The 13,102-nt window shown below is 39.5% G+C and overlaps 2 protein-coding genes across 2 annotated transcripts in view; one reads left to right on the top strand and one right to left on the bottom strand.

The window, feature by feature from the left end:
• kcnj5 (potassium inwardly rectifying channel subfamily J member 5) overlaps nt 1-13,102 on the top strand; it is a 35,158-nt gene that overhangs the window by 3,787 nt on the left and 18,269 nt on the right. The window lies entirely within an intron of this gene.
• Nucleotides 577-4,421, bottom strand: kcnj1a.1 (potassium inwardly rectifying channel subfamily J member 1a, tandem duplicate 1). Its single transcript, XM_049726547.1, has 2 exons — nt 4,269-4,421; nt 577-2,368 (listed from the first exon to the last, which is right to left on the bottom strand). The coding sequence occupies exon 2, from the start codon at nt 2,348-2,350 to the stop codon at nt 1,229-1,231; it is 1,122 nt and encodes a 373-aa protein (XP_049582504.1). The 5' UTR covers nt 2,351-2,368; nt 4,269-4,421; the 3' UTR covers nt 577-1,228.

The raw sequence follows: 13,102 nt of genomic DNA, 5'->3' as shown, positions 1-13,102 counted from the left end.
ATTGTATTTGAATGCATATGAGAAATTAACAAATTAATTTAAAAAATTACAATTAAATAAGTACACTATCCCCTTTTTAAAAAAAAATCTGGTTTTGGCCGATTCTACAGGAAAAGTACTTTTTGTGTCATCGAGGCTTCACAATGAGCCACTGGAGAAGCGACATTACCAGCATGTTTTGCTGCATTTCTAATTAGCTCTTGTGACTGAGTTTATTCATACAGTATGCGTTATTTTGCGCAAGCAGCGTTTAATATACTAGTCGCAAGGGTGTTGTTTCTCGTCGTGTATTAAATTGTTGCTACTTTTGTTATTAAATTATTGTCACTTTTGCTGATACCCTAAGCCACAAAGTGTGCACACATTGCTTGCTATATTTTATTGGCCTCCTCCAATTACATGAAGAGAAGTGAAGGGGAAAGTAAGTGTGGCGCCCTCTCTGTTGACACGTTGGCTCATCTGTTTGCTCTCACAACTTCATTTTGTTTGGATGAAAATCTGTAATAGGGGTTGTTGGCTGGCACTGACGTCTTTTGGTTATGTTCATTTCAGGTGGAAAACAATGCGAGGTAAACGTTATTGAGTGTAAAAATAGTTTTATTTCACTTTCCCCCCTGAGATAAAATACAAAAAACACAAACAAATTTGATTTCATTCAATAGGTCAGACTGCATGCAGTCATATTTTTAAGTGTTTCAGGAGAACTTGGTTCCACCATCACTCGAAGGTTCCACACTAAACCTGTGCGAGTGCCAGTGCTGGAATAGATTAATGTTTCTAACAAAGAGCCCAAATGTCTTTTTGTGTATGGCAGATATGAATTATTAAACAACCACTAATATTGTTTTGTCATCCACAAGGCACCCAAAACAAGTTCAAGTAAGATTCATACACAGAATAATACAGTCTTCATTATCCTCAGTGAATCCGATGTGCAGGACCTGAGGTAAAATTATCATCCTTGTGAGAGGACCTATAATCATCTTTTTCAACCAAGTAATTTCCATGACATGGCAACCCTTTGGAAAACATGTTCTTTGGTCGATAGACAGTGATAGATGTGGCAATTACAATTGTTCAATACATTTCCAAAAGATAATGAGGTTTCCTTCACTTAACATTCTCTGTACATGCGGTTTTCCCAAATAAACTTTGGGATGCTTAAGGGGTTCAACAGTGGGCGGTAGGAGGCATCTACCAGAGTGTCTTGTTCACTGCCTCTGTGCTTTTACATCTTGGTGATACTTGGAGGATCATGGATATCAATCACCTCAAAACCTTGGTTGTCAAGTCCATCTCTGGAGTGGTGGTGGTGACCTTTGATGTTGTGGAAACAGTAGGCGCAATGCGCAGTGGCCACAGGTACCACCTTGGAAAAGTTGGAGAAATCCACCCGGTATTTACCTTCTTTGCTTCGGGAGATGATGGGCAGGAAATTGTAGCCCCACATGATCTCCTGGGGAATGTAGGAAGTCCGGACTTGACAGGAGGAGCTGGTGGACTCTGCGGTACCGTCCAAGAAGACGACCAGCTCAAACTCTTGCTTGTGGAGCGTGTCCACTGCCATCTCAAAGAAAGGGCTTCCTTTGTTGATGACGTGACGAAGTGTGAGCGGACACACAAAGAACAGGTTGTCCTTTCCGGCGTCTACCATGAATTCAATGTTCACCTGGTCCATGATTATTGTCTCGCCATCTGCTGAATGGGTGGTTCGCAGCAGTTTGCCATAGATCTGGCTTCCTATCATGAGGGTCTTTCGAAGATTGGCCACTCGTATTGACAAGCAGAGCGCGCCGTTCTTTGGGCTGATTACAGCCATGTCACTGAATGAGATGGTCTTCGCTCTCTTTTTAGGTGAAGAGATTTTAGATAAAATGATTCCACACATGAAGCAGTTGATGACTGCGCCAAGGAGAGACTGGATGATGAGAAGGGCCACAGCACCGGGGCAAACGGGGGTCAGGGCTCGGCCACCGTACCCAATGGTTGTTTGGGTTTCAAGGGAGTACAGGAAAGCTGTGGTGAGTCCGACAACATTATCAACACAAGGCGCATGGTCCTCGGGGGGCTCCTGCCACGTCAGGTCTCCGTTACTACGGGCAATCCAGTACCAGAGCAGGCCGAAAATGAACCAGCTCAGGGTGAAAGATGCAATGAAGACTAAAAGCACAAAACGCCAGCGGATCTCCACGAATGTGGTCCAGTAGTCGGCCAGGAAAGCAAAATGTTTGCTGTACTTGATGTTTCCGTATTCGATGTTGCAGTGGCCGTCTTTGGTCACCAGCCTGGCCCGGCGACGCTTTCGCTCAGCCAGATAGTCCTGCAGACGTTTGCTGAAAGGGCCAAACATTTTCTACGAGTCCACAACCTTGAAAACAGCAAATAAGATATTATCAACACATGGGTCATTTCATTCATAAAACAGTTTGGCAACATGGACCGATAGTCCTAGTCGGCATTTTGGATGGCATAAATCTAATAGTATCTTTTAAACATTACCCAGCCTAATGAGCCAGATAAATCAACCAATGAAGGAACACTTGAGAAAAGTTCAACTTCAAGCAGAAAAACCCACATTTGAATGAATATGTAAACCTTGGTAGAAAACAAACTGTTCAGATAAGATATGACTTCGGCCTCAATTAGCTGACATAAGCTTCCAAACAACTATGTGCTTATTTTTGCTGAGTCATGCCTCCACAGAAATGTGATCATGCGCCTATCGGTAAGCCTTAATTGGTACAAAACAGTCTGTACAGTCAGTTGAGATTTTCTTTTTATCAACCTTCAAAGCTCAAATTTATTTTCTTTGCCCTCTGCATCCTTTCTTCTCATTTGCAATTATACAGGAAAACAACTCAGTCACCTGAGGTTGATAATCATCCATGTTTCACATCAGGATTAAAAAAAAAGATTATAGCTTTTCTTATTAGTATCCTGCAGTATTGTGCTCAGTTGCAGTTTAATGATGCTGAATATTAAGAGGTTATTTTGGTCTTAGTCAAACTGAACAACAATTAGGATTATTAAATAATAACAGATATTCCAGAATATTTTATGATTGTGTCCATGGTGTCTAATTTTGCACAGTACAAATAATCGTTTGCAGTCTTTGCACATGCACTTTGAATTAAATGCAGGGGTGAATAAACAAAAAAACTTACTCAATAATTTATTAGCAATACATATTCAGATTTCACTAATGTGCTATATGACAGTTCAGTGAGGAAATGTGGATTACAGTCTATTTCGAACTCAAAGGTCCTAAAAAAATGAGTGCGGAATTTAGTTAAAATATGTATGTATCTAAAGTGGAAAGAAAATGTCAAGTCAACTAAGCAACAGCTTGTGGCAATAGTTCACACAAAAATGCTAACTTGGTGGTATCCTTATGTTAAATAAAGACAAATCCAACATGCTCATTGGAAAAAAATATATAAAAGCATTACTCTGATAAATATAAGTCTAACATTGATTTTGGTTGTAGCGTATAGAATTTCGAGCAGTGGGCAGTATGCCCTGAGAATGTTGAGATTTCATTGAAATCTTCACAAATTCAAGACTCCCTGTGCTGGATGCAGCAAAACAGCATGAGAACATAAGTGTGCCTCTTTGGGGTAATCATAAATAAAGGAACTGTGGAAGGACTGAAACATGCGCTCTGAAGAAGATACCCTTCAAACTTGAGACATCTGATGAAATTTCACAAGGAGGGGAAGAAAATATCCATCGACAGATTCTCATTGAGACTTACAGAAATCATTTGTTTGCAGTGATTGCCTCAAAGGTTTGGGCATATTTTGTATGGGTCAGTTTTATTAAAATCTGTCTATCTGACCATAAAACAGTGCCTGACTTTCATTCGATAACGTTCAGTAAAATAGTATGTATAAATTACTTGTATTAGTTTAAATTTATTTCAGTGACCTGATAGTTTCTCTTTTTTTTGAATAAATTGGTACAATTTTGGGATGAACATTAAAATCATTATTACATAAAAATTTCAATATAAGGTCACACAAATCCTAGGAAACTATTCAGAGAGGATTCAAGTTAGTCTAAAATGAACATTTGTAGTCAATTCATATTTTGTCATTTAAAGAATGTCAGAGTTGTGTGCTTTAAATAAATGATTCACAACAGTTTCAGAGGATCACCTAAATTGCATCACAATATCTGATTATCTAATAAGTTATCAAAATGTAGCTGACTTTTTCAACTACAACAAAATGAAATACTATGTCTTGCCATGAATGAATAAGGCTCACCTGTATGGATGTAAAAAAGCTTCCAGTACATCCAGCTAAGTGTTGAGCTCCAGCTCAACCTCTTTGGTCCTCTTCACAGTTGAATGGCAAAGTTTTAGAGGTGTGTCCTCTTATGCCTGCTCTACTGCACCTGCGTACATTTATACTGTCCTCTCCCGGTGGAGCGGCCAGGTAGTGTTTACGCCCACAGAGAGAATTAAGTAAGCCCCCACCCCACCTACAAACAGACACACATTGCATGGATATTCCCCGGGCTTCAATAAGATGTGTTTACCCCACAGACGCCTGGCACCAAGAGCCAAGCTGACCTCAATCCACTCCCCGTGCTGGTTGCGTTCCCTTTCGGGTATATTATACGATTCATTTCTGGATAAGGGACAAGTCAATATTTTGAATATAAATGGAAAAGCATCAAGTTACACATTAATGTGTCTGAGTAACAAAGAATGTCCACTATTACTTACTATGGACCCAAACATGGCTTAAGTCGACCTCTTGTTTTCATCTTCTCCTCTTGTGGAATTTATACCAAAGTGTTTTTCTATAGCTATATTATATTCTGATCAAGGCCAAATAGAATGTTTTTTAAATGTTTGCATTTTCAGGGCATGTCTGATTGGAACTACAGTATGTGTATCACGTCGCAAAATGACAGTTATTTTCACATGAAATGCATCAAAATAGAGCTGTTGCTGTCGCACAAAAATCAGTACAATCCATTAACCACAATCAAAAGACCTGTGTCGTTGTGATAATACAAGCAACAAGCAAAAATAGCTGAGGAAGTGGGAAAAGAAAGAAAGATGCTCCAGATCCTAATACCTACCTGGAGGTATTCTAAATGTTGAATGGAGGAAATTTGTAAATCATAGCCAGAGTCATTTTTCTGCACTATTGTTCCTAGTTAAATTCCCCCAAAAGTGTCACAGTCTTACTTTGCGAGTTTTCTTTACAAGCAGTTTTCTTTACGAGTAGAACACGTGCATGGTCCGCACCCAGAGGGCCGCATTGTTTGTAAACAGTGCTATTAAGCTTTGTGTTAATCCATGCCCTTGTAAAAGGATGCTAAGCATTAGGCATTCAAAGCACTTTTATTATTTTATTGTTTGATCAACTCTGTCATTTGTGATGCCTTTTATTGAGCCCAATGGGCCTGCAAATAGCCAACTTCACCGCACTGATCGCCAGGCTGGTTTGGCAACTTTGAGAGTAATTTTTGACTGCTAGTTATTCAGGAGAATGGTCAGTCAGTGAATTACAATGAATAATTATAATGCACCACCCCGCCACCCCACAAATAAAAAAAAAATAACGTTAAGGACATTTACAACCTACACTGCAATCAAACTGAGAAGAAATAGTTTTCAAAAAGCTGCAGTCATCATGCTCTTTTTATTAGTTGTGAATATTGTGCAAGTGTGAAAAGAAGTCGAATACTAGCTTTCGTTATTTTTTTTAATAAGTAACCTCATTACTTAAAATATGTCTATTGGTATTAAATGATGTGGATAATGTGCAATCGAAGCCTTGATTTATACTACATGGTTTAAGGTAAGTAACGATTCAGATTTTTAGGGGGGGAGGGGTCACAAATGGCATGGTATGTGTATTATTTTTTATTTAATTAAAAAAGGTCAGGAAACCAATATCTTCAAAATGGAAAAGTATTCTTCCAAATGAAGTATCATTAACAGCCAAATCAAAAATACCACGTCAATCAATGTAGTATAAAAATGGCTTTGCAAACAAGTTGCACAAAAATAAAACTGGGTACAACTGTACAGTATATTTTGCATGTTAACTAAGCCCTCATTGATTAGACACATGACAACGCTAGTATGCCCCCTTCCATCTGCCCCCCCCCCCCCCCCCCCCCCCCACCCCTCCACCAATTGGCAAGGGGATTTACAACAATAGCAGTTTCTGTATCAGTTTCTGTCAGTCAGTTTTATGGCTGCTACTGTATTTTTCCATGCATAATATACTACCTTTGTTTTCTAGTAAAGTACACTCAAAATAATTTGATTTGTATACACATGGGTCAAAGGATTTCAATTAATTCTGTGACCTATGAATTAAAGAAACTTAAATATGGCACTTTAAAGTGTTATTTATTTTATTTTATTTATTTTTTCCTATTTTCATGTTTTAAATATGTTCAAAATAAAGACATATCAATCAATCCAAAAAAAACGGAAGGTCCATGAGTTTTAATTAAACACAATCATATTCAGTGATCAGTTGGGCAGACTTTGGACTGGTTACATGCGTGTGCGTGTGCGTGTGCATGTGCGGGTGTGCGAGTGCTTGTGCGTGTGGTGAGAGATGGGGGTGATGTTCACTGAGGGCAGTCATTTTGCTGGGTCATCATGTCACTGAGCATTTATATTCCATATCCATCATTCACAGTGTAAAAGTGGCATCGTGCTAAATGCCACTCGTTTGCAACGCCATGTAGAGGAAATGTGCTTATGCAGCATTTTCCCCACTTGTGGTAGATGCAAGCAGTGAATCATTTCTTTAATGCATACTGTATCTTCATCCCTTTTCTACCTTGTTTGTTACTTTAGGTAGGATGACTTGTGTCTACAATATTCAGGGGAGGAGTTGTTGAAGTCACATTACCGTAGGATCTGTGAACCAAGTATTGACGCCTTTGGCTGCAATGTGCATATCAATGGGAGCCTGTAGGCTGCCATGCCTGTATGAGCATACGGCCGAGAATATAAGCCTGCAGGGTTTGTGGGAATTTTCCACTTGCTGGTCCACTCAGTGAAGTCTCCCGGGTGATAATATAGCAATATGTAACCTCAGTTACCCTCAAAATGAGTGTGTTTACTGTTGTTGGTAGAAATATGTGGTTTTTAATGAAAACGATGCAGGGTAATGAAATGGCCCAGGAAGAACACATTAGTAATAATACAGCTTTAAATGGCTGTGCTTACATATACTGTGCATATTTTGTTGTGGGGGAACCAGATATTTTCTGAACATTTCCATTGATTCAAACTGTCTTGGTAAGTGCAAAGGGAAATAATTCTTGCGGGCAATGCAACAGGAGCTGTCTGTAGACTCTATTTCTTCGGCACCAGGTCCCAATTAGTCAACAGTTTTGACAACCACTTGAGAAAAAAAATTAAGACCCCCCCCCACCACCACCACCAAAATAACTGTTTTTTTACTCCATTCGTAGATTCTTTTGTTCACACACTCATATTAGTTGACTACTTAGCCGATTTGAAGTATTTACTGTATGTGAATAACCAAAATATGGGCACCTGCTGGAAAATAAATTAGGTAACCTCTCACATGAATTAAAGTTGACTTACCAGTACTTTTCCATTGCCGTGGCAGAAGTCTTTGTGGTTACCTTACCATGATGTGTGGCCATGTTTCTGTTTTTGTTTTCTAAGGAGTTCCTTCAGCCTTCAATCTTTAAACTCTCATCGTCACAAAATGATCAAATGTGTAATTTTGTTGCCACTCAATATTCTGGACTCATGTTGTGATTCTATTTTCTGTCACAAATACCCCACTCAAAGGACTTCAGCTTGATTAGGCTGCTCCCTCACTGGAATAAGCAAGTCAATGAAAGAGAAAGGGAATAAAGCGCCACTTCAAATCACTTCTTTCATTCATATCTTACTGCCTACTTGGCCAGTGGCATGTATGAGATGGTAACCGGATTGAGGAGAAAGGAGCTAAGTGACATCGATTGACAATGCAGAGCTATTTTCCCGCTTGAAGGAGAACGACACAGCCATCATCTCATAGTTCACTCATTCTTAGTTTCACTTTTACGACTAGGTCATTATTTTCATTTCCATCTTTTTTTGTCTCAAAGTAATTTTCTTCAAAGGACATAAAAATGGCACGACGTGTTCAGAGGCAGCTTCTCAACTTTGCACTGTTTAAAATGACAGTGCTCTGGAGAGAAGAGCAAACTGCTGCTGCGGGGTTACCTCCTATCATGCTTGACTCACTGCAGGAAGGTTCCCAGAGACCTCCAAAAGCTTTCTGCCCAGAGGGATACTGTGGGTAGCTTTGGGATTTTTGTCTGTGCAAAACCATCACGGCAAATAATGAAATAAAAGAAAATTATTCTAAGCAAAGATTAGATTAGTGTAGTGTGTCGCAGTGGCACATATTGCACACCACTAAAACGCGTCATAAAAAAAGAAATATATTGAAATTATTTTCCTCTCATTTCAATTGACTCACACAGTTAAGTCTGAAGTCTGGGCCTGTTAGTTAAACACCAAGCTGATGCACAGTGGCTAGTCTATACGTCCATGTTGAAGTTCCAGGTTTTTGTAAAAAATGCGGTTGCCGTTTTTAGCTCATCTTTTGATCAATTTCACAGAGATGTCCTGTTTGTAGTAGATGTCCAGTTATTTTTCTGCACTTGATGATGGCTGTTTACATTGTGTTCCATGGTGCTTTGGAAAATCTTGTGAGCCCTTCTCCTGACTGATGCCTTAAACACTGAAGCCCTCCTGATCCTGTGGAAACTCTATGTGAACCAGAGACAACCTATGTGTTGTGGCTACAAAAATGTTAGAAAAGCATACTTGAACCCTGACCAGAGACACTTTAAATGGTGGCAAATCCTGTTTAACATGGGTTTGAATATGATTTGTTTATTCTGAAAAGCCACACCCCCCACATATAAGAAGAATGCGCATAATTGTGCAATGACATCATTCATTTATTTTTACTTACACTCATGAAAAAAAATCTATTTTTCATTTGAGTTCTACAGGTTATACTCTGGGTCATATTAATGGTGGCAACTGTTTTGAAATGCTTTATATTGGTGTGTTTTTTTTCCCCACAATAAAACATTTCAACATGGAAGTGTGCATTTATCCGCATCGTATCCTAGGAATTTAACACACTGAGATCTTAAATGATGGTTTTGGACCAATTAAAGGGGAAGTCAAGTCAAACATTTTCTTTACAATATCTTCTATGGGTCACCACGAGCCTTAACACAGCATTCTGATTGATATTGATTTTGTGGAATATGTACTATGTATTAAGCAGAAAAATCCATCAGCGTTTATACATCTCAGGATGCAGCTATTTTGACACTTGATGTCCACTAAAAATTCCATCACAGTTGCTCAGGACCCAAACACAAATTTGTGACCACATCCATAGCCAGGCTGTATATACTGTAACTTTATTTCCATATCATGCGGAGAAATCGATACCCACAATGATAGTTTCACATTGCTATGCTTGCCTGCTCCTTGTTTAGGGGCTCCATACTGATCCATCTACTTAATTGTATGCCGACAAATTTACTATGTATGCACTGTAAGAAAGAGAGCCAATTTTGTTGTCGTTCTGCTTCATCACTCATAAGGATGAGTGTTTAATATAACCACTCGATGATCATCTCAAGAGCACAAATCACGGCGTCAAAGACAGCACAAGCACCATTTTTAGGGCAAATGGAAATGAAATGTTGTCATTGCACATCCTACAAGTAAATAGCAACTGAATTGCAGTTTCAGTGTTAAAGGCCAAGAGGCAGGGAGGTTAATTGTGATGCTGCAGCAACAACGCGGCCTTGCCAGATCGTGCTGCGACATACAGTGACTGTAATCGTGTTTGGTTTTGTTTGTTGTCTTTGCAGAGAGAGGAACCAAGTGCATTCAGTGTCCCACTTCCACTCGCATACATTGAAATTCTGTGCATAAGAGACACAATGTACAGCATCCCTAAATTATGTAACACTGCACTGCTCTGTCGAGCCACACACTCATTTCAATTCATAATTTAAAGCCTAATAGATGTACTCTTTCTCTTAACCCTCTTTATGATGATAGAACTATAAGATGGTCCATTGTTTTTGTTTTGATTGTAGTCCTGCTTCCCCCACCCTGCAATAATAATCATATTGTACCAATATGTTGTTATTGGTGAGAAGCTCTGTTTTAAAAGCAATTGGAGATTTTTAATAATTCACATATTTTCCTGAACTAGAATTTACCCATGGTGCGAGCTGTTTTAATGCTGCCCAGCATCACCCACCCACCCATGACTCTCAGCACAAAATGCAAAATGTCCGTTTGGTTAACTAGCTAAATATTCTGCATGCAACGACTCAGCAGTATGTGTGGACCCACGCATTTGTTTCGACAAGTAAATGTTCATGGCTGGGCTGATAAGCTTATTGAGGCTGTTCTTCCATATCTATTTAACAGCTTTGCACATTTTTTTGGAGGGTGGTGGGGAGGGGGTGCAACAAGGCTGCTCACTCCGGTTCCAAAGCCTCCGACAAGAGGTTCAATCAGAGATAATGAATCCTACAAGGAGGTTGAGAACAAGTGATGATGAAAGAAAAAAAACCCAGAGCCTTGGCTAGTGAGGTTTAAGGATGACCCAATATTCTCAGTTATGACTTATGAAATGATTGCTTGAGGACCACAGCTTGACAAACGCTATGGACTGTAAACGAGTTAGTACTGCTAGTCTCAGCACGTCTCCAGCACCCAACCAAGTCTATGAACCGTTTCAAAAGAATGGGGAGGAGAAATTGATGAAATGTCGATACTTTTAATCCACACCCTCTGAAGGGTGAAGTGGACATGATCTAACTTCGAAAATTATAACTTTTACTTACAATAATCTTCTCATCAAAGAGGGTCATACATTAATCACTGGTTGTTTCTTTTTTTTATTTGGTTTTGGCTAATGCAAAAGCGTGGTCGAGGAAGAAGTCAATAATTGATGTAAAAAGATTTTGAGCCTTGCCATACACTAATGTAACCAAGCAGATCATTGACTTGAAAGATGGTCAAAGGCAATGTTGGATATGGAAGCTAACAAATGTCTGAGGATGAAAACATGCCTGTGTAACTACCATGAATGTCAAAATGTGCTTTTGGATGATCAGGACTCATTACTCAAGTTTGAACACGGCCGAAGATCCCAGCCTTTGTGACAATATCTGGGAACATGCAGTAGCACTATGATGGTCTATAACTTGGTGCTGATCCAAATTAGGATTGTTCATTCCTGGAGGAGTGTGATTATGACTCCATATGCAAGTCTGCACTGGTGGATATCAAATTACACCGTAGACACACTGTGGTGTCTATCTTCCTCCAGCAGGGCAGCCAGAGTTTGATCTTGCTAATGGGTTGCCTATTACAAGACTAAAAGACCCTATTATAAAGTGATATCCAGTCCTATTATGCAAATACCGCTGAACCGTACACAGGTTTCCTCAGTAATGAATGTGTCAACAATTTGTCATTGCAAGATATGTGATTAATGTCAGGCAGTACAGTTAAATGGCTGAATTTTTCCACAGGGTGAGCATATAAGGTGGGGTATAATTGTAGATACTTGGGGGCTCTTGAACAACAGATCAATAGAGCAGATTAAGGAAAACCTTATTCATTACAAGGAAGATGATCAGCGCTTGAGGGAAGGGTGCACATATAACCCAGAACTTGCGTCCTTCTGGCAGGTCCCAAGCTCCTCATTATTGCAGAGACTTTACTTGATTCCCTATAATCCTGTAATTGGCTCCCTGGCCGTTTGCTGCCGGTACCACAAGCAGAATCTGACAGTTTTCTTCCATTTTCGTTGTGGCAGGGCAATTCCATGGGGTGAGTTTGGGGGGTATGGGGCTGTCAGTGGGATACAAAGGCCAAGACAGAGTCATAAATCTTCACCTAAACTCAAAGCGAGAAGTACATGGGGAGACTTTACGATGACAAGCGGCGTCAAAGCGCTTCCCATCCTTTATTCCTTCTCCATCTCCTTCTCCTTTAAACGCGGAAGATGAAACCTACTCCACGGTATGGCAATAAAATCTTGACATCCCGAATGTGTGACGTCTTTATGGGTTGTGGTATGTGTGTGCGTGTGCGTGTGTGTGCATTCATGTGGACACATATCTTAGTCATAAATAGTCATCATGAGCGTACATTTTGCTACAAGTTATTTAAAAGTATTGGACACATGTATGAGGATACAGTGGTAAGCATGAATTATGTTAGATTTACATCGTGCTCGATCCAACATAGTTGTATTCAAGTGCCCCATACCTGCAAAGATAGCACTGAACACCAGAAACAAAGGACAATAGAAACACAGTAGTAAGCAAATAATATAATAATATATATGGATGTCCAGCTAACGTTCTGATTTTCATTTGATATATTTTCATAAGATATATTTTCCTCTTCCATTGAACTAGGAATTACAATCTGAGTTCTGTCACTTAAGCCATGGGTGTAAATGTCCTGGCATATGTTCCTACTACATCATGGCATATTATTAGACAATATCAAGGGGAGGAGGGGGAGATAAAAGTAGTGGTGGTTCACTGGTCGACTAGATTCGTTATTCGTAAAATAAGATGATAAATGGCTAGCATTAAAAAAAATGTATGCACACAAATGTTATTGTACTCTGTTACTGAGCATTAGTTATGGATGTTGCAATATCTCCTCTCATCTTTGCTCCAGCCAATTGTATTGTTGCTGCTCTCTCTTCTCAAATAAAACTCTCCTTTTCATTTTTGTTAATTCTAGGTGACAAGGGTTCCGTTTACCACGGTGCAATTTTAAAATGAAAAAGCAAGCGCCCCAAAGTCTCCTCAAAGAGATGAGCCTTAATTAAGCAGTGGCAATGATATATTAGTGTCTGTCAAGAACAGACTTTTTTTGTTGAGTTGTGGGCAGAGGTATGATACAACACTTTTCGTGTACTCCTCATGAGGAAATCTGGGTCAATATGACCTCTTGCACTTTTAACGTGTAGGCTACTTGGCCACTCTTCACCTTTCTACTCCCTATGGTCCCACTACC

Source organism: Syngnathus scovelli, chromosome 7 (genome assembly GCF_024217435.2).
Source record: "Syngnathus scovelli strain Florida chromosome 7, RoL_Ssco_1.2, whole genome shotgun sequence".
Lineage (NCBI taxonomy): Eukaryota > Metazoa > Chordata > Actinopteri > Syngnathiformes > Syngnathidae > Syngnathus > Syngnathus scovelli.
Note: the sequence above shows the minus strand (reverse complement) of the source record. Positions and strands in the feature narration are given on the sequence as shown.

Excerpts from the sequence above, each read along its gene's own strand:
- kcnj1a.1 (XM_049726547.1), bottom strand. The coding sequence starts at position 2,350 with ATGTTTGGCCCTTTCAGCAAACGTCTGCAGGACTATCTGGCTGAGCGA.